Here is a 26,048-nt window from a genome sequence, read left to right as displayed (position 1 = left end):
ACTCTACCCCCTAAGCCTAACCCAAAGTAAGTTGGTTTTCATAAATTATCTTTGAATGATCGCTTTCACTTCTGGCATCTATTGTGATGGTAACACTTTGTTTCTTCTCAATATTTTCAGCATGTACTTGGTGGTACGACGGACTGTCCAGATGAATCATGTTCGTGAGGCACTGGTCAAATCCTACCTTGGGCAGTGTTCAGTCCAATTTCTTTTCTCATCGTATTTATTTTCTTTTTAATTTCATATCAAAGTCTTTCAGTGATCCGTTCTGTGTTTAATGTGATGGTAACACGTTTTCGCTTTTTAATGACACATTTAGCAAATGTATACATATTTGTAAGGCTTATTTATTTATTAAAGAAGCCTTACGTTATATTATTTTATTTTGTAAAAAAAAAAAAAAAACACCTTAGCATAAATGGTCATTTTTCATAAAAAAAATAGCCTTACTATACATGGTTGTTTTTGTTTTTTATTAAGAAAGCCTAACTATATGTACATGTTCATTTTTTTTTTCTAAAAAGTAATATACAGATCTCAGCTCGGGCATCAACTAACAGCTTGCTTGATAACACACACACGTCACCTTGCAGCAGCTAAAAGCCTTCCTTCTCCTTGTATGGCCTGCACATTCAAACTTGAGTACGTGTACGGTGATCACACTGACAAGTGCTGATTGTCTCACAGTCTTTTTTTTGTCTCTGTCAGCACCGCCCTTTGTAGTTGAGTCCTATGACACGATCGCAAAACCGAGTGACGGCAACAAAGTCGCAGCAGATGATGTTGACGCCCTCCGCCTCGGGCCCTGGCCGTTGTTCTCCCACCCAGTTGAGGAGCGCAGTCAAGGCCTTGGTGGTGATGCTCCTCATGTTTCGGAAGGGATGGAGGAGGACAAATGCAATATTTTCAGTCAGGTTCAAGCCGCTGACGTAAAAGCCAGCTGGAGAGCAGACAACAGTCAAAACGAGTCGAGTGGGCTGATGCATTAAGGTCAACTGTGTGTGCTTTTTCCACAGATAGATCCAACCTACCTGGTCTTCCTTTTTGCTTCTGAGCCTCCAAGTAGGAAATCACCTTTTTTGGATCAGTGCTGTCAGCATACCTACAGAAAAAAACAATGTCTACATCATCATCATGGAGGCGCTGGGCTGGCGTGCAGACAAGTCTGCCGTTTAATACCAGTAAGGTATTTCGGTCCACAGCTCAGGATGACGCTGGAGCACTTCCTGGTTGTCATAGGAAACGATCACCTGTTGACATTTGGACCAACAGGACCTCAAGGTGGGACGATCCTGCACAAAAAGTCCATGATTTCAGAATTTAAAAAAAGATTTCATCATTACGATTAACCTTTGACCTCCCTTGGCCATGAATTTGTAAGATTTTTCTTTTCTCACGGTGATCAGTGTGTAAATGACTAGACTTACCTGTGGGGAGCAGAGCTTTGGTCCAAAACGTGATATGATGTACTCTACAAGTTCTGTGTGGTCACTCGGGGTCAGGCAACTGAAATGTGAACAGCAAACGATCACGACCTCTTTAGGATGTGCATCCAGCCAGGTGGCCAGCTCATCCAGAGCCTCCTGGTGACGACACACACATGCACGCACACACATTTGACCAAAAAATGACACTCCCATTCACAATTTCATTTCACCAAAAAGTTTGCATTTGAACAGGAGTGTGCAGACTTTTTATGTGTGCATGTACCTTGACAGTCTTCCATGTATAGATACCGTGGGCAAAGAATAATTTGCTGCACTCTTTTGGCTTCCTGGCAATCCGCAGGTCCAAGAAGCGAATTCCGAGGTCACACTGACGACTGAGGTCGGCTTGCTGTGGGCAGAGAGGAAGAAGATCATAAAGACACGACACGCACACTGGGAAAAGGTTAGGATCTCAAACTAGGGTTTCAAACTAGGGTTAGGGTTTTAACCGTGACTAGTAACTTACTACCATCTCTGATCCAAACATCACATCTACTTTTCAGGATCTTGTGGAGATGTGGCAAATGACAAAACAAGAAGCTGAAGGCAAGTCATGTCTCTTTTACTCTCCACACAAAACTGATAATTTACAGAATAAATCGGGGTGTACCTGCGTGGTGGCCCAGCGGAACACGCAGGGCCGTATCAGGCAAGGAGCAAGTCTGTCCATCACGTTGAGGAGCCACGACTCTGATTCCACGACAGGTGAGGACATGTCGAGACAGAATGACATGCTGTCGTGGCTCCCTACGAGAAACGTGCACATATCGTCGAGATTAGATTGATCGATTATATGTAAGATAAATATTAAGCATAGGACTTCCGTATTTTCTAGTGTATAGGGGTGGGATTATTTATTTTTGTTTACCAGGGATGGCCAAATTCCACAGCGACACGTCAAGCAGCTCATCGGGTAATTGTGACATCCAGTCCGAGTTTCCGCAAAGTCTGTCCTCCATTTTGTGTTTGACATCTTATCTTGTATCAGTCAGGCTACTTATTTTGGTTTCTGTTTACATTCTCGATTTAAATCACGTGAAACAGCTTCAGGCGTTCTTCTTCTGTTACGTCTGTAGCGTGTCGTGGACGCATCTTTGTCCATTTTTGCCCCCTGGTGGCCAAAATTAATATTGTTTTGTATTTTACAGCACTTTTTTTGAAGTTATGTCCCATTTAAGCATTAGACTTGTGCTGTTTCAAGGACTTTATGACTGTACTTGTTTATTGCACATATATGCTATTAATTAGTTGCAGCAAAATAAAACATCCCAGTCCCGATGTTCGCCTGTCAATCAAATAGCTAACCCAAACCTAATCCTAACTCGATCCTAACACTGGTTCAATAAAGGTCGGGAAACGCAGTACCACAAGAAGCAGCTCAAACAAACCTGTTCGATAGCTTAGTAGCGCCCTCTAGTGGTTCACGCTCCACTGTCAATAACAAAGTTTCCGAGCCCAAAAGTTTTGTGTTCACGTCGCAATGGAAGTCCCTGGGACATTTATGACAATCAGGTCGGGTACAATCGATGTAGAAAAGTTCAAATGCCAGGTTTCAGTGACATTTAATTATAGAGACCAAAATATATCATTTCACATTCACCGCAATCTATAATTATACTATATCTATGATTTCTTATTTAGAGGGCAAGTCAAAGGAAACAAATGAGATGAAGTGTGTGCACCCAAAGTTAGAAGTGATGATGTGATGAATTAACCAATGACATTCAAACGCAAGTTCAACGTGGATCAGTAGACACCTGCCACCACTTAAAGCGCCCCAGACCAACCCTTAAAATAAACTTCTACTGAGCTTTTCCTAACTTTTTGTTTTTTCTCCCTAGTAGCTAAACACTTGGTGGAATTTGGACAGAATTCCTTCTGCCTGGACTACGGCCCCAGTTGCAGCTGAAAATACAAAAAAGTATGAAACTATGATTTCTATAAAAGTATCTCAGGCATCATACGGTATTTAACAAGGGGGGGGGGGGGGGGGTACCCAGTCCTACCTCTTTAAATCTGCTTTGAGATCAAATAGCCAATCATAGAGTGCTGAGGGCAGAGACAGCATTTCATTATATAGTGTCAACCCACCAAGCACTTGTGTCCAAGATGCTCCTCTTGCTCGGTGTGGCTGCTGCCATTCTATCTGCGGGCTCCTCCAGGGAGTTGAACCGGACCTCCGGGCTGATGGCGGAAGGCATAGAAGCGTGCTCAGCCTGCGAATTCCGCGAGCACAGCAAGCAGATGAGGCTGTACAGCATCAAGTCGCAGATCCTCAGCATCCTACGGCTGGAGCAGGCACCCAACATTAGCCGGGATATGATCCGCCAACTCCTGCCCAAAGCGCCGCCTCTTACGCAGCTCTTGGATCAGTACGACCCGCGGGTGGAAGATGAGGAGCACGCCACTACGGAGACCATCATCACCATGGCAACCAAGTGTAACTAACCCAACACATTCATTTCTTAAACTATAAATTGGGGGCAGAAATTGAGGACGTCTCACTTTAGGCTTAACAAAGCAATGAGACCATCTGTGAGTGCAACTTGTATTTGGTGGTGTATTTGAATTTTCAGGCATGTTAGGTTCACTCAAGACTTCATTGTCCTTAGAGTAACTGTAATTTAGAATAACTAACGTGAGTGAGTAACTGGTTGCCTATAATCTGCAATTATCTGCTAATGGCGAGCAACCAGACCAGATTTTTCAAAGTGGTTCGTCAGCTCCCTCTACTGGTACACGAAAAGAATACATCACCAAATTAAAACGAGATAAAATCCATTTACGACATAAAATATAATCGATCACATTAAAATGTTTATTTAAGCACAGAACTTTATAGCTAGATGATTAAATGCTGTTATCTACAGTTTTTTTTTTAATTTCCTTACACACTGTAGTTCAAATGTAGATTAGTTGTATTTAACTTTGACGTGCATTGGTATTTAATCTTCAAGAAATATTACAATCAAATTGTTTTGGATGCTTTAATCAAGTAGCATTTTTAAATTAATTTGCCTGTATTGACACAAATCCAAATTAACTTTTTTTTTTCTGCTTGGAGCACAATGGCTCCTAACCAGAAATTTTGTGGCACAAGTTGAAAATTTACCAAGGCACATGGATCAAAAATTGACTTGCAAATTAGAGGGGTAGTCTAGAGTCTGATTTACAGTAAGGGGAGTGTTACTGTTCAAACTGGCCACACGATTGACATGGCTCAAAATAATAAGAAAAGTATTTTGGCCTATAACAGGAACGTGGAAGTTGTTGATATTTAGTTAAACACTTGCTGTGAATGTTCTCCAGCAGACTCCATCGCAACGGGAAGGCTGTCCTATTGCCTGTTCAGCCTCAGTCCAAAGATCCACACAAAGAACATTCTGAGCGCTCAGCTGTGGGTTCATCTGCGGCCAGTCCATATGGTCACAACCGTCTTCCTGCAGATCTCACGACTGAAACCCGACAGGGAGGGAAACAACACCCGGGTCAGAGTGCGCTCTCTAAAGGTGGACACCGATGCTGGCGCTGGTTCTTGGCAGAGCATGGACATCAAGTCTCTGCTGCAGGCGTGGCTGCGTCAGCCAGATAGCAACTACGCTATCGACATCAATGCTTTCAACCCTCAAGGAGAAGACCTGGCAGTCACGTCTGCAGAGCCTGGAGAGGAAGGCCTGGTGAGGGCACCGCATAAAACCGTTTACTGACCCAGCCTCTTGTTTCAGGGATTCCAATCGGCCCGCTAAACAATATGAGAAGAATCCATATCGGCATGCAGATGTGATTAGCATATCGACATCACAGTCAGGAACGCCAGGTTCGAATTGGGTAGATCTTCCGTCTGCATTCTAAAAACAGGACTCTTTGGTTAGCTGAAGAGTACAAATTGTGACTAACTAGCGACGAGTCCCGGGCGTACCCCCTCTGTCTCAAAGTCAATTGGCGATAGGAGCAATAGAAAATAAAGCTCTGGGAAAATTAAGAGAACGATCAGTTTCTCCAATGCAGGTATTTGCAGCTACAGTTTGAATAACATGTCACAACCGATTTCCTTTCCAGCAACCTTTCATTGAAGTCAAAATCCTGGACAGTCCAAAGCGATCCCGCCGTGACTCGGGTCTAAATTGCGACGAAGAGTCAGCGGAGACGCGCTGCTGCCGCTACCCGCTCACTGTGGACTTTGAGGAGTTCGGCTGGGACTGGATCATCGCACCCAAGCGCTATCGAGCTAACTACTGCTCGGGAGAGTGCGAGTTCTTGCACCTGCAACAATACCCGCATGCGCACCTGGTCAACAAGGCCAACCCACGCGGCACGGTGGGACCCTGCTGCACGCCCACAAAGATGTCGCCCATTAACATGCTCTACTTTAACCGCAAGGAGCAGATCATCTACGGAAAGATCCCGTCTATGGTGGTGGACCACTGCGGTTGCTCCTGATGCACTGATGGATTTCAAGCACCTTCAACGATTTGTAACATCAGCAGAGTACTGTGTTGGATGATCGGATAGCGCTACCTTGACTTAATGAGGATTTGTCTTTTTAGTTGGGGGGGGGGGGGGACACTTTTTTTTGGGTTTGTGAAACTAGATCTGACCGAGTAAAATTGAAAAAGGGTACACAGAGCTTGGGATCTGCCCTCCATCTGGATTGTGTTGCTAGCCTGCTAGCTCTAATAGCTCAGGAGCTAGCCACGATTTTGTAAAAACAAACTAGTGACCCAAGAAAGAGCAAAATTCTGACTGACATGCTTTCATGATGATCAAGCCAAATTCACGTAAGCTTCAATAAGGCACACCGTGACTTTTGGCGTCCAGTAAATGCACTTCAAGCTGGAGTTGCTAGCAAGAATTGAACGTAACCTCACTTCAGTTCACTGACGTACGTAAATGGCAGCACGTCAATGCTGCGTGACTTGTTGAGGATGGCATGTGGCCAAAAATTACGTGTCTGGTGTTGTATTTTTTTATGGAGGGGGCGGTTAAAAACAAACAATGAACTCATATCAGCGAACTTATCGACTTACTTGACCCGATTAGAGCTGTCACTTGGGTAACTTCGCTTGCAGTCGTACGCGGCCGTCCACATGTTAAGACATAAAGCGTTGTTGTTATTGTTGTACCATAGCAAACGCTATCTTTAATGAAACCGGTTTATTTCTTTATATAGCCTACACAATTTTTTTCATAATTAGAACACAAAAAATGTGTTATTTGAGGGAACTGGAACAATGGGGAACAATGATTAGCTAGGAGCATGGTCATGAAACAATGTAAACTCATAAGTCAAGGTAACACTGTATTTGGTTTGATACAAAGAGGTGACATGTGTGGGCCGCCCTGCTGCTTTCTGTCTGGTTTGAGTTTTGGCCTAAAAAAAAAGCCTGCAGGATGTCAAGCACGTGCCTCTATTTGATCAACAGCAATGAACCGAGTGCTCTTTCCTCCTTGCTTGCAAAACAAATGCCAAGAATCAAACGCCATTAATTTATCAAGAAACTTAGGGAGGCTGTGTATAATTTGTAACTACTTTATAGATATACTTGAGCAAGCAATAGTTTTCATATTCATCCAAACACAAAAAAGGTCTGGAGAACGGTGATTGGTATTGCACCATTCTTATCTAATTCGATTCCAGGTGATGTCCTGTATGCACCACTTTGGGCTCAAGCCTGCAGGAATTAAACTGAGATAAAAAAATAAGAATAAAAATAAATTCATCTCCACAGGAGGTTTTGTCTTGAGTTGATGCTGAGAGCAGATGTCCTGGCTGTTGTTGTACTTCACGGGGATTTGTGACCTAAACGCCCGGCTGGAACAACATGTCCGCAAATGACATTTCTCTTAATTATTGCCCTGAACTTGAGTTCACATCCTGTTATGTTGAGCTGCAGCAACACAGTATGTTCAAAATGTCACTGCACGCAACTGAAGCACCATCGACGTAGGCCTTGGAGACTTTTCAGTATTATGACTCCTTTTAACAATTTAAAAAAATTTACAATCTGTAACACCAGTAAATTAATTAATTAGTTAATTCATCTTCTGAACCGTACAGAAGAGGATTAGGGCCAGTGAAGAAGAAAAAAAAGGGAGGTGCCAAGATTCTGACTTTCTTTTTCCTCAGAATTCTGACTTTAGAAGCAAGACCATATTTCAAGGTAAAACAAAACGTATTCATAAGCATTTTATTTACTTTAAGCAAAAATATTAAGTCGTTTGGAAACCTACAACAGAAAGGAACATTTAATTAGGAATTGTGTTATCTTATAACACTTTGTGTGAATGTTATTGCATCTAATGGGGACTTTTCAGTATTATGACTCCTTTTAACAACTTAAAAAAACATTACAATCTGTAACACCAGTAAATTAATCAATTATTTAATCTTCTGAACTATACGGAAGAGGATTAGGGCCAGTGAAGAAGAAAAAAAAGGGGAGGGGGTGCTAAGATTCTGACTTTCTTTTTCCTCAGAATTCAGACTTTAGAAGCAAGACCATATTTCAAGATAAAACAAAACGTCTTCATAAGAATTTTATTTACTTTAAGCAAAAATATTAAGTCGTTTGGAAACCTACAACAGAAAGGAACATTTAATTAGGAATTGTGTTATCTTATAACACTTTGTGTAAATTGTTATTGCATCTAATGGGGACTTTTCAGTATTATGACTCCTTTTAACAATTTAAAAAAACATTACAATCTGTAACACCAGTAAATTAATCAATTAATTAATCTTCTGAACTATACGGAAGAGGATTAGGGCCAGTGAAGAAGAAAAAAAAGGGGAGGGGGTGCTAAAATTCTGACTTTCTTTTTCCTCAGAATTCAGACTTTAGAAGCAAGACCATATTTCAAGGTAAAACAAAACGTCTTCATAAGCATTTTATTTACTTTAAGCAAAAATATTAAGTCGTTTGGAAACCTACAACAGAAAGGAACATTTAATTAGGAATTGTGTTATCTTATAAGACTTTGTGTGAACGTTACTGCGTCTATTCAGCGACAGAACGCTGCAACACATTGCATTCCTCAAATCTTTGTATGCTGTGCAATAATATTGCATTCATAGAAACTATAATTTAGATCCTGTGTCAAACTCAAGGCCCGGGGGCCAGATACGGCCTGCCACATCATTTTATGTGGCCTGCGAAGACAAATTGTGCATCAAATTCGTGTCATTACTAGAATTGCAAATTGTCTTCACTTTTAATAATATATATACATATATTTAAATATATTTGACCAGTTTTTACTCGGCTGAATTGAAAACGAGTTATTTGTCAGTTTGTTTTGTAGCTTTTACTGTATATAATATGAGGTGCTCATACATTTATTTGGGTTGACAGTCATATTGGCCCTCCGAAAGAAGCTATGACTACAATGCGGCCCACGAAAAAAATGAGTTTGACACCCCTGATTTAGATATATAGCGCCCCTAACTCCCACGACAAGTCAACGAAACAAGTGTACAACGTAGGTTTCGGTTTGTAGTTCCTTTCGGTTTCTCTGAAAACACGTGATCTTCACCCTGGCCATTCCAATAACTGTTACTCCCCCTGTCAACGAGTCTTTATTTCATTTTAAATAAAAATAAATACACTTTAAGTATAATTACAACACTAAAAAATACACAGAAAAAATATTCACATTTTTACGTTTGGTTTTGTGCCGTACCAAGCTATTTGAGACACAATAGCTCAACTCGGTAGTCTTAAATTAAGGGGTACATCCAGCAGGACTGAACAGCCGCTCTTCAACAATTTGATTGGTTGTTCTAAAAAATGGGCGTACCTATGTCGTGCAATCTCGACGGTGATTGGTTACTTTCAGTGACACAGGCAAACTGAACAAAATCGCTGTCAGAGCAAGAAACAAGAAGCCAGAGAAGGAAGCAGACGAGAATAAGCTCCTGTTTACTTTTTCCCATTCTATTGAGTCTTAGTTCTACCTCCTTATAGACGGTAAGTTTCAATATTTGGTATCCTCCTCCTTTGCAATGTTGTACATTTGCGTACTTAGTCAAGTAATACAAGTGAGCCTCTTAATAAAACAAACGTATTTTGTTGTAAACCTAGCAAGCAACTGCACGTAATGTAGTTATTTAAATAGTTACTATAAGGACTAATTGACGATTGTCACCCAAAATAAAGTAACTAGAACACATACTGTACTTCAGTTGATATACACACACACACACACATACACTATATACAAACACACATACATACACGCAAACACACGCACGCACGCACATGCACACGCACGCACACACACATGCACACGCACGCACACACACACACACACACACACACCTTCAAGCTTTGATTGAATTTACCCATTGTGTTGGAGATGGCTCAGTGGAACCAGCTTCAGATGCTGGACTCCAAGTATCTGGAGCAGGTGGATCTGCTGTACGATGATTCATTCCCCATGGACATCAGAGCGTACCTGAGCAAGTGGATCGAGAGCATCGACTGGTGAGGGTCCTCAGACCGTGTACATTCTGCGCAAAGTTGACCGCAAAGCACAGCGGAAATCATCAAGCGGTTAATGCTGACAAACAAAAGCAAAACGCCATAGACAGGTTTACAAATATCATTTGTGTTGTTGTGTTACAACTTGTGAACACAACAGTTGTTGTGACTGCAGCCATGTCCATATTATATGTACACTATGTCGGTATGCCTAAAATTGCCAATCAGAAGGCGCTGCACAATCACATTGAGTTGTCATCATACACAACCTTGCTTCATTTTTAAAGTATTTTTATTTATGTTATAACTTTTTTTTTTAACAATTTACAATATTGTTCGAATAGGGACAATATAATTTATCATCTAAATAAATCGACAACTGGTGATACGCCAACAATGACTGTCAAAAATCAGCATTGCCCAACCAAAATATGAATAAATATTTTTTTACAACCTGCAAATAGGTCAATCCAATGAGGCTGAACTGCAAGCATCAAATCTTAACTGCCGTTGCTCATATAGTCAAAGTTGCATGGCACGCTGGGAATAAATGCAGGCTGGAATCGGATTGAAAAAAATAAAATAAAATCTGGCATTCCCATATGCCGGACACACAGCTGCACCTCAGAGGAACGAAGCAATAAATATATTTTCCTGGAACAAATATTAGAGTCTAATATTATTGTGTTGTGATCAATGCATCTGGTGTACATCTTTAGGGACTTGGTGATGGACCAAGAATCATTAGCCGTCGTCCGCTTTCATGAACTCCTGGCCCAGCTGGATGACCAACACAGCCGCTTTTCTCAGGAGAACAACTTCCTGCAGCAACACACTTGCCGCAAGATCAAGCGCAATCTGCAGGTCGCCTCCGCCTACACAACATGAATATACACAAAATAAACGCAAACCATTTTATCATAACATTTTTTTTTTTTGTTTCTCAAGTTTTTTTTGTTTTCAGTATTCAAATGTTTTCCTAGTACTATACTACTAGTTGGATCATTTTTGTTTCATTTAGCATTTTCATGTTCTATCTTTCACAAAAGCCCCGGCTGGCACTTGAATTGACCTTGTATATAATACAATGACAATGAAGCTAATTTGTTCCGCTCTGATCTGCTTTGTTTCCAGGATAAATTCCAGGACGACCCGATGCACATGGCCATGATCATTTCAAAGAACCTCAAAGATGAGCGTGTGATCCTGGCCTGCGCACAGAGCACCATGGTAAAACTACACTTGTACTTGGAATAAAGCCACTGAACGGATGGCTTTGGATTGACAAATGTCAAAATGGCAGGAGGGTGAAGGGATGGTGTCAGCCATGGTGGTGGAGAAGCAGAAGCTGGACGGCAAAATGAAGGAGATGAAGGAAAGAGCTCAGGTGGACACATTTACCACACTTGATACTTCAGGTTCCACTATGGGGATGTTGCCAATATTCTTCCCAAATTGGTGTCTCAGTTGGCAGATCAAACCATCAAAAACCTGGAAGATCAGCAGGATGAATACGACTTCAAGTTCAACACTCTGAAGAACCGAGGTGAGACCCGCCAACGAGGCTAAGATGCCAGCGTATGTGTGGCGCCATTGGAGGTGTTTTAAGAGCTTGTGCGTTTGCGCAGAGAACGAACTTCATGACATGATGCCTAAGGAAGTGGAGAAGGAGAAGAGGATCATCATGAAGATGTTCATGGATCTGAAAACAAAACGACAGGTTGGTTCATCCTTGGATTTGTGCCGGCAAAGGCTTGTCAGAAGAAAAAAAAATGATGAAATACAAAAGGTACTAAAGGAGAAGATGACGGGCCAACTAAGTCACGGCAACCTTTATGTCCTCAGGACGTGATGGTCCAGCTGACGGAGCTCCTGAATGTGACTCAAGCGCTGGTGTCGGACCTGATCTCCGAGGAGCTGCCCGAGTGGAAGCGCCGGCAGCAGATTGCCTGCATCGGCGGCCCGCCCAACGCCTGCCTGGATCAGCTGCAGAACTGGTGAGCGCCTCTGCCGCCCACGTACACTTGGACCTCGACCCGATAGATTTTCTCACCGCCAACTCGTGGTCCCCCTGCAGGTTCACTACGGCAGCAGAGACCCTCCAACAGTTTCACCAGCATCTCAAGAAGCTGCAAGAGCTGGAGCAGAAGTACACGTACGAAAACGACCCAATCACCCTGAAGAAAGATTTACTGGAGGCCCGAGGCCTGGAGCTGCTGAAGAACCTCCTCTCCAAGTAATGTCTGCCATCCACTCCCGGCCGGCCAGTCAGTTGTCCATGTGTTGCGCTGACGCGTCTTGCGGTTCTTTTCCGTGAGCAGCGCTTTGGTTGTGGAGCGGCAGCCCTGCATGCCCACCTACCCACAGAGGCCGCTGGTGCTGAAAACCGCCATTCAGTTCACGGTCAAACTACGGTAAGGAGGAATAAAACATTCGGCAAGTTCTGCGTTTAGGCCATATTCCATTTTCTCTCACTCTGCGACGTGTCTTCAGGTTCCTGGTAAAGTTGCCCGAGTACAACTACCTGCTCAAAGTCAAGGCAGTCTTCGACAAGTACGATCTCACGCTCCCACGCCAATACATTGTTGTTGTTGAACTTGTCACTCATGTGCCGTCTTGACCTTTTTAGGGATGTGACAGACAAGAAAGGGTCAGTGTGTTTGAAACGCAGCCGTCAAGTCAAGTCGCCTTCATCCTTTCGTGCGGAGCGGCAGCGAGCGATCCATGTGTGTTGTCTTTTAGGTTCCGCAGGTTCAACATCTTGGGAACAAACACCAAAGTCATAAACATGGAGGAGTCCAATGGCAGCCTGGCAGCAGAGTTCAGACATCTGGCAAGTATTGTTTGAATTCACCGGCTGGGTTAATAGACACTAAATCTGGTGAAATTCATATTCCCAGTTCCTTTTTCTCATCATTTTGACAAGGAACAATGCGACCGATTGAATGTCGGCGTCGGTTTCGGTTTGTTTGGACTATTTGTAGGATGTCCACTCAAACTGTCCCTCTTCCCCCACAGCAATTAAAAGAACAGAAAGTTCCAGGAAACCGAACCAGTGAGGTAAGGATTGTTCACTGTGGTTTTTACCACTCGGGTCAGTCTGCGGAATACTCTTGACACGGGCGTGTCGGTGAGTCTAGGCTCCATTGATCGTCACAAAGGAGCTTCACTCGCTGAGCTTTGAGTCGGAGCTGCAGCTCAGTCAGTCCGGAACCAGGATCATGCTGGAGGTGCGACTGGGCATTGTGGTAGAGGACTGCTTGCGCCGCCCAAAGGAAACAAACAATTTGCCCCTTGTCTGCGTCTCAGGCGCTGTCGCTGCCTGTGGTGGTGATCTCCAACGTGTGCCAGCTCCCCAGCGGCTGGGCCTCCATCCTGTGGTACAACATGCTCACCAGTGAACCCAAGGTAAGCACATCTCCACACTCGAGGTTGGCCACATAGATGGAAGCTTGTGCGAGCAGCCACACTTCAAAGTTTAGAGAAGGTCAAATGTCGTTATTCTGGACTTGAGGTTCATGCTGAAATTTCATTCCAAAGCCCTCACTCTGTGTGAGCAGTCAAAGAAAGTCCCTTTTGGTCTCCCCTGCCAGAACCTGCAGTTCTTCCTGTCACCCCCGGCAGCCAAATGGTCCGAGTTGTCCGAAGTTCTGGGCTGGCAGTTCTCCTCTGTCACCAAGCGAGGCCTGAATCAGGAGCAGCTCAACATGCTGGCTGACAAGCTGCTGGGTCAGATCCACCGCCGCAACTTGCACCCACACACACCAAAGCATGGAAATGAGCCTCTTCTTGGCATCTCCAACTCTCTGCAGGTCCCAAAGCACAGAGGAACCCAAACGGTCTGGTTCCTTGGAACAAGTTCTGCAAGGTGAGACACGGAAGTAATCACAGAGCCACGTCGATGGCCAAAATGCAAATCCTCCTTTCCGACTGAGGTTTCGCTCGCGGTGCCGTGAGGTGACGCGCTTGTGTCCACTAAGACAAACATTGCTTTTGTGTAGCCTCAAAATGCCAACGAGAAAGGTTTTTCCTTCTGGTTGTGGATCGAAGGCATCCTGGATTTGATTAAGCGACACTTGCTTTTCCTCTGGAATGACGGGTGAGTTGTTCCTGTGTGGAATCTCGAGCGTCCTTGCACACGCTCTTCTCTTGATCAAAGTTGAAATATGGGGAGGGGGGGCGGTGGGTTCTGTCCAGATTCATCCTGGGCTTCATAAGCAAGGAGCGCGAGAAGGCCCTGCTGAGCGACAAGTGCCCGGGGACCTTCTTGCTCAGGTTCAGCGAGAGCAGCAAAGAAGGCGCCATTACCTTCACATGGGTCGAACATGACATACACGGTAAGCTCCTCTTCACTCGGGTGTGTTCAGATGATTCCAGCATGACTTTGCCTTTCAGGCAATCCCATCTTCCACTCGGTCGAGCCGTACACAAAGAAAGAGCTGACTGCCGTTTCGCTGGCCGACATCATCCGCACTTACAAGGTGATGGCGACCGACGACATCCCCGACAACCCGCTGCGCTTCCTCTACCCCAACACCCCCAAAGACGTGGCCTTTAAGAAGTACTACAACAAAACCTCGGAGTGTAAGACCTGCCTTCTGTTCTTTTCCCCCATTCAATGGGGACACTATTAAATGTACGCAATTTGGGTTCGACCGGCCTCCAGCTCCAGAGCCCATGGATGTGGACAACACAGAAAAGAGAGGCTACATGAAGACTGAGCTCATATCAGTCTCACAAGTGTAAGTGGGTTTTTTTCAAATGATGAGTGTGTCGCATGACTGAGCTCTTGACTCGACACTGACTCGTGTCTCCACGCCGCAGACATCCGGCCCGACTACAAGAGAAATTGCTGCCCATGTCGCCCGATGACTACAGGTACTTGGAGTCGGTCAGTCGGGCAGATCTTAAAGTGGTGAGGGGAGGCCGGCTTCAGGGTGAATCCAATGTACCAATCAAAGCAATCCAAGCTAACAATGTCTTTTTTGTGTCTTTCTTCTCAGGTGACAGAGTTGGAGGATCAAAACTGAGCTCCTCTGCTCTGCTTCCTTCTAGCAGACAATGTGTCAATTCTTGAGATTGACAAACAAGACACTCTCTTACTGTGTATATACAATGCAATTAGAAATGCGTGCAAAGAAATGCGAAATGGTCCTCATGCGGCCGACTCACTGTGGTGACATGGCGAACATCGCAATCACCGTTGAACATATGTAAAAGTTAATGGATTATATTAAAAAGTATCCCTCCATTTAGTTTATTACAATTGAGCAATGAAAGGTATAGTATGGTTTCATTTCCTACTCAGTTTGGACAGGTCTACCTTAAAGAAGAAAACAAACTATGCTATGTGTGTGTTCTACTTCACAATATGTTCTCAAGCTAACTTGCTCTACTGACTTGCTATAACAGTTTTTAATAGACTGGGTCTCTGAATGGGCTTCTGAAATGTGAAGACAGCTTGTTTGTTGGTGCACTTAGTCACTTGCAGGTCTTGTAAGAAGTGGCAAAACATTTGTACACACACCAGTTACGTTCTTTTTGTCCTTGGTCATAACTTGTCATTGTAGCATGTCCCTCCTTATAGTGTTTCTCTAACTACGCTGTGTGAAATAAATGGTGAAATATTACTTGATGTAAACATTGTACGCATTTGTAGTCTATTTTCATCACTCACTAAACATTATATAGTGCATGTCCCTTCACACTGTCATAACGGGGTATTGATAAAAAAAAATGTTATGAGTTAAATTAGTGTACGACCAGTATTTTGTCTCAAGTCACAACTAAGTATTTCATTTTTCATGTGTCTAACATCTTTCCAAATAAGCTAATTTCATAGTGGCTTGGTGGTCCAGCCATGATGCCATTTCAATTACATTTACTCTTTTGTGATTAAAGAGGAAATTAATCATCTGGCACAAACACGTACATGTTACATATTAACAAAATGACATCTATAACACAATGGACGAATCTTTAACTGTTTTAATGTACAGGATTTCCGCCGTTTCCACACGGACTCATTTCACTAACGGACGAGTACAAATAACAGCGGGAGGAGCCTGCGAGCAACAGCTGAAGAGCAGAACTTTCTAGACTGGCAGGGGCAGTTTGCGATTAATGGTAGGTTTTGCGGTCTCAGTTGTTTTTGACCTCTTTCGGAAGAGTTTCAGATACAAAAAGACATCCCTCTGTGGTAGCAAACTAGTGGACAACTAATGTTTGTTCCGATCGTCACCATCTGATGAAGGCGGAAGTACACGCCGAAACATGTCAGATAATTCAACCTAAATAATATGTTAAAAGAACCAGTAAAATAATCTATAAGTGAATACAAAATGAATGTAGTACAACCACCTACGTATGCTAATTTCTGGGATTTATTTTGTACCTTGTTTTTCTCCAACAAATGAAGGGAAAAGAGAGAAACCAGTCAAAGTGTATATATTTAATCTGTTGGATTGTTTTTGGGAAACCAAAACATTAAATCACAGCAGCAACGACAAACAACTGTGGAAATCAGTTGAACTTTCTTGTCTGCTAAATTTTATTGTGCTTCTACATTGTTTGCAGCATTGTTTTGAAACATCCAAAACACAGACGTGACTTTTTTTTTTTTTTTTTTAATTAAGCTCCTCAAATATGGCCAACACCTTCCTGAGTCATGGGCATTCGCAAATTTACGTGAGCAATTTACAAAATTTTGCTGGTCCGTCCATTGTTAGCGGCCTGGGCAGCCGTCCATCATTGTCAGTCTGTCATTTCGTCAAGATAAACTAGTGGGCATTCCTTCAAACGGACTAAATGGATGCCCCTGTTTCACTGGCAACTGACAGAAACACGCCTAGACTGTCTTGCGTGTTTGTAATATCGACAGGCAGTTCATTCTGCTGGAGTGCCCACCTCTGGAAGCAAATTTCCCAAATGTGATACTTAGCGATTTATGCAGCATCAAACTGTGTCACAACATCAAATTAAAAAACAAAAAACATCCAACAGCGCCAACATAAAACTTCATTTCAAGCGAATGGGTCAAAAGCTCCACTTTGATTAGTTAAACTGTCCCAACAAATTCCTGAACTTTGGCTCAATGTTGACATCTTTATACCAAGAAAACATATTTTGGAGGTTGTAAACGGCAACTACATTTTACACTCATAATATTTGGGAATGATATCTTGGTCAAGTCTTAATCCACCATGGTGCTACATGGTGAGCCATAATTGGTCAATTTTAAACACAAGCAAATAAATATAAATACTAACACGCACACACATACACACACCGTGTTTCAGGAGACGATACATTCCACCATATGACGATGTTGAAAATGCAGAGGTTTTGTCTACACCAACTGTCTAAAACAAAATAGCATACCAGCTGCCACGAAATGAAGCCAGCATTCAGTTTGCGGCTGGTAACATCCTACAAAAGTAAATCTGGTGGAATATTACAGTAGCACTTCCACCTAAAACTACTCCAACATACACTGAAGTGAAAATACAACAACACCAGCTAACAACAACATGATCAAGAGCTTCTGCTTAGGTTTGCTGTAATCACAAATTCAATATACTGTAAGGTTATAGTTTTTATCACCGTATTATGTGCAAGCCGCTTTGAAGCGGTGATGCACCCTCCAGAGGGTTCACAGCAAGCTATCGAGGTTCTTCTCTGCCTTCTCCGTTGTCGCTGGGCTCTCCGGAGGACTGTATAGATTGTGATAATCACGCAGGATGGTGACCACATCATGGTGGCCGAAGTGAACAGCCTCGTCCATCGGCGTATTGCCCCACCTGCGGCACAAGTCATCAGAAACAGCACGGCAAAATACTATGTGGCAAAAGCGGTCTTATTTTATTACATTTTATGATTTCCAATCTAGATTTAAAACTTGCATTTATCAAGGTATTTGACAGCATTTCATTAACAAAATAATTTTCTTGCGATGTGCACTCTTTTACTAATTTGATGTCAAATTTACTTTTTATTGCTCTCCTTTATTTTAAGTGTATCCTTTTGCCTTTAAATGTTCTATTTTGTCTTTAACTATGTGAAGCACATTGTATCAAATGAAATGGAATGTATTTACGAACAGAACTTAAATAATGATTCAATGAAAATAAAATTGCCGTGCTCGTGAGGTACTTTGAACTGTTCACCTGTCTCTGGGGACCGGGTTGACCTTGCAAGCCTCGAGCAAAAAGCGAACCACCTCGCCGTGGCCTGAAAGACAAATCAAAACCCAATATGTACAATATCAACTTCCAAAGATTGAAACTGTGGAATCCAAAAGTTGTTTGAGCTTCACCTTCGGCCGCAGCCACGTGCAGAGCCGTCCTGGAGTCGTAGTCCCTCTGCTCCATGTCCATGGACGACAAGGCGAACCTGCAGTGGCAAAACGCAGATTGAGAAGGGATACGAGACAAACAGAAGCCAGACATCTTGACGCGACGGCGTACCTCCTCAGGGCAGACACGTCTCCGGTATAGGCAGCAAATAACAGATTGATCACAGACTTCACCTGAAAGGATCCAAGGGGGCCAATTTAGCAAGTTGACGACGGGCGCAATAGAATTGCACGTTTGGTTGGATGATTTTCCAGCAGGTGGCAACGCAGAACACAACTGGGACTTGTCAGCACTCACCCTCTGATCGCCTCCCTCCCTGCGAGGATCCAGTTTCTTTGCAAAGTGTCTCAGATTATCATAGTTGTGAAAGTTGCAGAGAGAAACCAGGTCCTGCGACAAGATGACACAATCACCACGTTGGTAAAAAATAAGTAGTTGTGTGCATTGAATTGGCAGTGGACGCCATTGCAGCGTTGCAGAAATAACAGCCAATTAAAAAAAAACAAAAAAATCAGTGCCATGTTTTGTTTCACAGATCTACACTATTGGTCAATTTGTACGTGTGGGGTGTTATTTTTACAAACTATTTTGTAACTATTTTCTATTTTTTGGAATCTTGCTTATGTCATTCATTTGTCATTTGTTTTTCGGGGGATTAATATTATCCAATGTGTGAAGTTGCAAAAGTGCCTAATAAAGCAGATTGGCAAATTTGGTTTACCGTGCAGAACTGAATGCCTCGAACACTGTTGCCGAGCTTGTCGAGAGGCGGAGACCAGCACATGATGCCCATGACGTTTGGAACCACAAGCAGGATGCCGCCGGCCACGCCCGATTTCGCCGGGAGGCCCACCTGAAACCGGTTGGAGATCGGGTGAGCTGGACCGCACCACATCGTGCACCAAATTTGTTTTCTCAAACTCAAAACTGGGATTGATTGATAATCTCTAGATGAACATATTTGCTTTGTTTTACTGACCCATAAATTTAGTATTTGATTTTTTGGTCCCCACTGAGATAAATGTCTCAGTGGGAGCTGGAGACTTGATGCACATGGGACTCCCATTTTGTGTTCTTGATGAAAATAAGTTTGACAGCGCGACTCACGTGGAAAGCAAACTGTCCGGAGAAATCGTACATCCCACACGAGTGCATCAGGCTGAGGGTGTCGCGCACGGCCTCGGGGCTCAGCACGCGCTCTCCTGTGATGGGACAGAAGCCGCCGTTGGCCAGGGTTGCCGCCATTACGCTGGCACTCTCACAGGTCACCTCAATGGAGCACAACTGGCAGGGCGCCAAACGCAATGTCACCATGTCGCTCCGGAGACTTTTAGCCGCCGCTCATCTTTTACCTGGAAGTAGAAGTCCAAGATGGATGTCATGTCCGTTCCTTCGGGAAAACACTGCAAGGACAAAAAATAAAAAAAAACAACAGTTAATGTGTGTAATTGCTGTTTCTAGCTAAAGTGATTCATTTTTTATTTGGGTAGAAGATCTGTGTCAATTTTTTTTTTTCACCCTTACTGGTTTTCTGACATTTTTTCACTTAATGGACAATAATTGAATACACCAAAATAATTGGTGGGTTCGAAAGTAAGGGGCAAAATATTATTATTATTATTGGACCAATCGCAATTTACTCATTTACTTGATCAGCCAATCACAAATCAGCTGCAGTAATCAAGACAGGAAGTGACGAGGGCATAAATGGGAGTGGCAGTTTTGTTCAGGAAGAAGATGGACGGCGGTGAAAGTTGACCGATGAAATTCACGTAGAAGTTCTCTCTGACCTTCTTTTCTTTCAGATAGTAGCCGATAGCAAAGTTCCTGTCTCCGGACTCCCGCTCAGACTGGAACCTGTTAAACACAGCGCAGGCATTAGCGAGTTTTCGAACTTGTTTGTATTTTGACGCGCCGATTAACTCACGTGGCGTTGCTGAAGCCGACATACTCGTTTCCTGCTAGTTTGTTCATGAAGTTCATGACCTGCAGAGTTAGCGAGTAAGTTGTGTAAATACACAGCTACTTTCACTTAAATATACCTCCCCCCCCTTTTTTTTTATACTTATGATCTGTGATTTTTGTTGCTCTTGTTTTGTGTTGCAGGCCAAATTTGAGGAACGAGTGAAATTCAGATTTGCTGCAACTTCCGAGAATCATCAAAAGCGGAAGTAAAAAATGCTGATGGTGATACTCACGTAGTCAAACTTCTCAGCATTGCTGGCTCCTTGCTGGAACACACAAACAACACGTTGACAATTTTGATTAAGATTGTCAGTCTAACGTAATTCAAGCCTCAACAATTGTCTTTTCTTTTTTTTTTTGTCTCGCGTTAAAGCCGCACGCCATTTTTAGTTTGTACAGCAGGGGGCGCCTTTGAGCGTGTAATTCAAGGTGACGACGTTGAGAGAGTCTGTGCGTGCGTGCACACGCATGTGTCCGAGTTCTCCTGCTTTCCGCCAAATCCCCTTTCAGCACGATTATAAACGTAATCTGCACTAATCTCACATTTCTGGAAAAATTGCCAAAGTAACTCAATTGAAATCAACGTTGCTGTTGTCTGTTGTGTTACCTTGATGAGAGAAGTACAGACGATGGCGCCGGCGTTCACCATGGGGTTGTGAGGTTTGTCTGCAAACACACAGAGATCTCAACTCTTACAGAAGTGACGTTGAATTTGCGCATATGAAAAGCAAAACAACTCCAGCTCAGAGGAAAAAACGGAAATCCACAGGCCGCTTGGCACACTTGACCTACTTTTTGACTGACAGCACTTATTGTCCTGCGAAATCTCTTTTTGGTCATTTTGGATGAAAGTTTTAAAAAGGTTGAGTCGGAGAGAGGTAAATCAGGCAACATCCGTGCTAAGCGATCGTCCGGTGTGCTGCCCCCATCACGAGCCCTCATCAATAATTGACTCTGCCTCCAGAAACAGCTCCTCTTTTTGCATCAGCGTGCTTCCTCACCATCCTCATTCAAGAAGAGCTTGTTGAAGCGCAGGCCGCTGGGCTCTTTGCCGATGAAGCGGTGCACGTACTCTGTGCCGTGGTCGTGGACGGCGATGGCGTATTTCAGCGGCTTGACGCATGACTGCAGGCAAAAGGGCACCTTGGTGTCTCCCACCGTGTGCCTGCAACAAAGGCGTATTAAGCCCTGTGTTTTTTGCGTGGCAGTTGACAGTTTTGTTGGCATATCACAAAGTCAGTGTACCTTTGACCGTCGACGGTGCACAAGGAGACGGCCCACAAGTCCGGGCTGAAGCGTGCAAGCTGGGGAATGTAGTCAGCCACCTGCAGGAAGAGTTCCGGGTGAGATATTCACGTGACAAACCTCGGCCAGCCCGGTCGCTCACCTGCCCTCCTGACATGTTCTTTGCTTTGTCGTACAGTTCGTTCATGTGGCGGCAAAACGGTTGGAAGTCGGGGATGACGAATTTCTTCCGAAAGGCTTGAGTGAGCAGCACAATGTTGCTCTGCACACATCTGCGCTCAAAAGAAAACATGCGGCATTCAAAATGGCTTATGATGCATTTCTTTGCACTGCTTAAGTTAACCCGCAAGTCTTTGACATGTTTTTTTTTCTTCTTCCAGAGCCCACTTGACCCCATTGACCTTTGCTTATCATGAGGGGGGGCGGTCCTGTCCCAAGCAAATGAACCATTACGAAACGCACTCCCTCTATCGCAAGGCCAAGACAAGCTAATGCTTTCATGTTGATGAAAAGGGGGCGGAGCTTAGTCTGGCTACTTGCTGAGCTCCAACTCATTTAAAAAAAAAAAAGACCTACAATATTACATCTCAATACCAAATTTGTCAATCGGTGTGGTATGGTCAAATAACGTGAATTTTTTGTTCCGTTTCAAGCTGGTTCTGCCATTCAGTGTGGAACAATGTCAGCTCGCCGGGATTTTTATCTCTCCCTGGCATGCCGGGCTGTAATCCCGCTCGCGTGGGATCCCTGTGGGGAAAACATGCAGCACTCTGCTGACTGCTCACGTGCTTCCTGCATGACGCTCAGCTCTATAAATAAGACCACAGCCACGAGGCGTCATCATGCCCTGCCTGAGGCGGCCATCGCCGGCAACCTGCTCTACCTCCAAGAATCATACCTCTATAATCGAATCCGATCTGTTGCCGATAGTTTAAAGGCTTACTTCTTGAAGAGGTGTTTGTCCAGGGCTCCATCTGAGGTTGTTTTCATGGTTATCTTCAGCATCTCCATACATTCTTTCAGCCGGGGGTCTCCTGTGCGAAGCCCCGTGGCTTTGAGAGCCTGTGAAGGGAAGGCGAGAAGGTGGGCTGAATAATTCATTAAGCAAGTAAAAAATAAATAAATAAATAAACAGAAAAATAAATACAATAAAAAAACCAATGCATTGCACTTTTTGTGGAAAAGACTTGGGTTTCAAATTAAATTTCATTTCCTTCAACCTGGTCAGGCCTTTCCGGTAATGGGCTCTTCATATTCAATTGTACTTAAACGGAATCTGCTCGTTTTTGTCAGGATTATGCAGGATTACTTTGCCCCCAACTATAAATAGTCAACATTCCATTTTGTTCTGCCCAATTCATGGCATTTTGGAAGCCTTGAAAGGACTCACTGTGGTGAATTTGTGTGCTGGGATCTTCTCTTGGCCTTCAGCTATGGTGTAGAAGAGCAAGTCCTCTAGGCTGGGTAGAATACCTGCCTTCCTTCTCCTGCATGAGACACACAGACAGAAGATGTGGCATGGGTAACTCAAAAGTCGAGTTGCGTTTCCAGCATGTGCGGCAAATTGTTCTTGCTAGACTACCAGCCAGGGGGTGTGACAGTTTTGCAATCAATCGCAGAATCTGCATCAGTGCAGTCGGCGGTTGAATGTTTGAAGGTCAAATCAAAGCAATACAAAATCGGGAATGTGAAACGTTCCCACGGAGATGCACTGATGTCTGAGCCTGGCTGGTACTCGCAGCAGTAAAGCCAGTTAGTTGGGTCAGGACGGCGCCACGGGGAAGGAGGGGGGCGGTTATTGACACTCAGCTATGATTCAAATCGACGTCTGATTGGGATTTGCACAAAGCTGTCTGCTTTCGGGCCACTGGAGTGCATTATGGGAGACGTGCCGGTGCACTCACAATTTGGATACTTTGGGACACTTTCTCTTCTGGAGCTAAGATGATCAGTAAGATGGACTACAGAGGAGGCGAGATGGCAAGGAGTGAATGAAGTGGCAGAGATGGACGAGGCAAAAGAGCCAAGCAAGCAGCTTGTGGTTATTTAATGGAAGCGGTGGGGTTGGGTTGGCTACTTCTACTGATGGAAAACACACCAAAAGTCAAATTAAAGTAGAAAGATACTTACAAAGCAAAGCAAGCGGATCAACATAAGGAAGAGAATGTGCAGAGGAAATATTAATGAGTTTGTGACAATGAACAATACAACAGGTACAACCGACACAAATCAATGTGCACATTTTCTTCAGCAATCCATTTTATTAATCGATGTGAACTCTGAACACATGAATGATTCCTCACAACAGTTACCAACAATGACTTGACAAGGTCAGAAAGTCAGTATGCACCACTTGATTTCTATTTAGTATATTTCAGTGTTGACATTCTTCTACAGCATTCCGAGGTCATAATGGCCCATCACCGTTGAGCTAATTTTGGAACAGACCTGTTGGCTACTCATGCGGGCACCATATTGCGTTAGACAGTTCCACTGAACTTTGCAGGCTTCTGTTCGTCCTGTTAGAAAAGAGCCCGCTAACTATTAATATTATTGTTAATAATAATAATAATATTAATAATAATTATTATTTTATATAATATAATATATAATATATATTATAATATATAATATAATAATACTATTAATTATTCATTATTAATAACTATTTATTTTATTTTTTATTTGATTATTATTACTATTATAATTGATAATAATAATAATACCTACCTGGACACATGTACGTAAGCATCGGTAGTTATTTTGTATGGTGAAATGCTACACAAATATAGGCTAGCCTTAAGCAAAATGTATTTTTGTTTTTGTCCGACAAGACATCAAACAACCTCGTTTCCTTAATGAGGCTTGTGTAAAGGTCCAAGGTGGAACATCTGCAACATCTGGAGCACTCACACTCATTAGTAATTTTACAGCTCAGCTTTTGCTAAATCCAAGCGATGGGTTGGAGATTGAAGTGGTGTCAGTGCTGCGCTCCCAAAAAACACCCTTGTTATGGAAACCGATCTGGGAGTGACTCATTCCCCCCTGAATGTCATGACTGAAGAGCCAAAGTGCTGGACACGGATTTTGCTCCAGTAAGTGTGCAAAAATCATGATCATGTAGAAATTCAAGCAGGTCAAGCTTCCATTACCGAGATTGTCCTAAAAAAGTACAGTTCTGTTGTATTGAACTTTTTTGCGCAACACATTTGCATTGATTGTTTTTCTATCTCCCGTTTTCTTATTAAAAAATAGCTAACAAATAGCTGAGAATATTTCGAGAGGCCTTATAGGTATCGTGAGCTAGCACACTTGTTCCATAGTCACTACGATCATATATTCACGAGTCACGTGAAATGACATCAATTCGTGCATTGAGGCTGACCAGCAGCCGACGCGCTTTACTCACTGTTCTGTTGCAGAATCTTTGTTGGCCTCATTGTGTCCATCTGCTTTGGAGCAAAAGCTTCTGGCGGCATGCTGCTGTGTCGCCGCGGCCGTGACCGGCGAGCGGCTCCGGTAGCCGGCTGCAGGTAGAGCGTGGACTCCGCCTGCCAAATGTCGCTTCAGATGCCTCTGAATGATCTCCTTGAGCACTGCCGTTGGCCGGAAGTGGAACATTTCAACCCTTTCGATAAAGTGAAAAGCAAAAAGAGAGCGAATCCAGCAAACAAATGAATGAGTGCGTTGGCAGGAATAACACCGAGGAGTAATGGAATAAGCGAGTAACGGGCTGAGGGAGGATTGTTAGCGAATGGACGACGAGTTCTAGGCGTAACCTAATTAGAAATACACGGATTTTGATTGGTTCTTGACTTTTACTCTCAATCCAATTGGTCAACATATCCATCAATCATTGGAACTGTCCGGGTGCTGTACGTTTGTATATCCGGTACTTTTCATTTATTTCAACATAGACACACAGAAGCAGATGAATGATGACCGACAAAGGATTAATATCTTAGATGTAATTATTTATTGATGCTAATAACTATAGTCATTCGGCATATGCATCAAATTCGAGATCCAACAAATTGCAGGTTGCGGTTAAAATGTTATTTAGCATCAGCCCGTGTGCTTTGGTAGTAATGTAAGAAATATGGTGAACAGTGCACGATAGTGTTATGTCGTGCTGTGACACCATGTGATCTATTTTGGTAGTGCATTACATGCGACGCAATCTGCTGCTCTTCCATCGTCAGCACTGTTACACAGCACCACCTTCTGGTCAGACGCTGTTGCTAAAATTGACACGGGAATGAAAATAGCTTCTGCCAAACGTGCATTCCCACAGCCCCGCGTTATTACGGAATATTTCTGAATCATCAAAAAATGCTTTAGCACAAAATTTCGTACACTTTTATCCTCATGGCACGTACTGAAATGCTTTCTCGACAAGAGATAGTCAAATGGATATTAAAGAAGCAAGATCTTACAAGTAAAATTGCCGTGAATATTAAACGGGAATTGAAAATTGTGGAGAAAAGTGCCACTTTTCTCACTTCTCAAAGTTC

General features: G+C 43.3%; 4 protein-coding genes and 1 long non-coding RNA gene across 10 annotated transcripts; 3 read left to right on the top strand and 2 right to left on the bottom strand.

Annotated features, from left to right (window-relative positions):
* Positions 1–461: 461 nt before the first annotated feature.
* Positions 462–2,671, bottom strand: LOC125988292 (PI-PLC X domain-containing protein 1). The gene is made up of 7 exons (XM_049753325.2): positions 2,359–2,671; positions 2,101–2,237; positions 1,714–1,839; positions 1,431–1,586; positions 1,183–1,295; positions 1,035–1,105; positions 462–943 (listed from the first exon to the last, which is right to left on the bottom strand). The coding sequence occupies exons 1-7, from the start codon at positions 2,447–2,449 to the stop codon at positions 708–710; spliced, it is 930 nt and encodes a 309-aa protein (XP_049609282.1). The 5' UTR covers positions 2,450–2,671; the 3' UTR covers positions 462–707.
* LOC125988289 (growth/differentiation factor 8) lies at positions 2,057–7,216 on the top strand. Of its 3 annotated transcripts, XM_049753314.1 has the most exons (4): positions 2,057–2,195; positions 3,653–3,930; positions 4,800–5,167; positions 5,550–7,216. In XM_049753314.1, the coding sequence occupies exons 2-4, from the start codon at positions 3,678–3,680 to the stop codon at positions 5,928–5,930; spliced, it is 1,002 nt and encodes a 333-aa protein (XP_049609271.1). In that variant the 5' UTR covers positions 2,057–2,195; positions 3,653–3,677; the 3' UTR covers positions 5,931–7,216. The 3 variants fall into 3 exon arrangements, with proteins under 3 accessions (XP_049609271.1, XP_049609270.1, XP_049609269.1); XM_049753313.2 differs by lacking the exon at positions 2,057–2,195 and having other exon boundaries at positions 3,486–3,930; positions 4,803–5,167; XM_049753312.2 differs by lacking the exon at positions 2,057–2,195 and having other exon boundaries at positions 3,488–3,930.
* Positions 7,217–9,308: 2,092 nt separating this feature from the next.
* stat1a (signal transducer and activator of transcription 1a) lies at positions 9,309–15,611 on the top strand. Of its 2 annotated transcripts, none has more exons than XM_049753241.2 (24): positions 9,309–9,457; positions 9,846–9,973; positions 10,690–10,834; positions 11,105–11,200; positions 11,274–11,357; positions 11,438–11,516; positions 11,599–11,690; positions 11,816–11,967; positions 12,048–12,206; positions 12,292–12,384; positions 12,464–12,523; positions 12,600–12,620; positions 12,713–12,803; positions 12,989–13,030; positions 13,111–13,200; positions 13,280–13,378; positions 13,564–13,699; positions 13,783–13,838; positions 13,972–14,069; positions 14,168–14,307; positions 14,366–14,554; positions 14,637–14,712; positions 14,795–14,848; positions 14,974–15,611. In XM_049753241.2, the coding sequence occupies exons 2-24, from the start codon at positions 9,846–9,848 to the stop codon at positions 14,975–14,977; spliced, it is 2,184 nt and encodes a 727-aa protein (XP_049609198.1). In that variant the 5' UTR covers positions 9,309–9,457; the 3' UTR covers positions 14,978–15,611. The 2 variants fall into 2 exon arrangements, with proteins under 2 accessions (XP_049609198.1, XP_049609197.1); XM_049753240.2 differs by having other exon boundaries at positions 14,795–14,885.
* A 795-nt stretch (positions 15,612–16,406) lies between these two features.
* glsa (glutaminase a) lies at positions 16,407–25,294 on the bottom strand. Of its 3 annotated transcripts, none has more exons than XM_049753252.2 (18): positions 24,944–25,294; positions 22,925–23,021; positions 22,478–22,596; positions 21,677–21,806; positions 21,535–21,614; positions 21,291–21,454; positions 20,897–20,955; positions 20,523–20,555; positions 20,252–20,310; positions 20,115–20,181; positions 19,677–19,727; positions 19,432–19,608; positions 19,046–19,177; positions 18,622–18,714; positions 18,436–18,497; positions 18,285–18,361; positions 18,136–18,199; positions 16,407–17,769 (listed from the first exon to the last, which is right to left on the bottom strand). In XM_049753252.2, exons 1-18 carry the CDS (start codon positions 25,153–25,155, stop codon positions 17,622–17,624), a joined length of 1,824 nt encoding a protein of 607 aa, XP_049609209.1. In that variant the 5' UTR covers positions 25,156–25,294; the 3' UTR covers positions 16,407–17,621. The 3 variants fall into 3 exon arrangements, with proteins under 3 accessions (XP_049609209.1, XP_049609210.1, XP_068509602.1); XM_049753253.2 differs by having other exon boundaries at positions 22,925–23,015; XM_068653501.1 differs by lacking the exons at positions 21,291–21,454; positions 21,535–21,614; positions 21,677–21,806; ... (1 more) ...; positions 22,925–23,021; positions 24,944–25,294 and adding an exon at positions 21,082–21,213.
* On the top strand, positions 20,178–22,484 carry LOC125988304 (uncharacterized). The gene is made up of 4 exons (XR_007488269.1): positions 20,178–20,325; positions 20,431–21,632; positions 21,713–21,776; positions 21,915–22,484. It is a non-coding gene; the product is annotated as an uncharacterized lncRNA (long non-coding RNA).
* Positions 25,295–26,048: the final 754 nt, after the last annotated feature.

This window comes from Syngnathus scovelli, chromosome 2 (genome assembly GCF_024217435.2).
Source record: "Syngnathus scovelli strain Florida chromosome 2, RoL_Ssco_1.2, whole genome shotgun sequence".
Lineage (NCBI taxonomy): Eukaryota > Metazoa > Chordata > Actinopteri > Syngnathiformes > Syngnathidae > Syngnathus > Syngnathus scovelli.
This window is presented reverse-complemented; position numbering and strand designations above follow the sequence as displayed.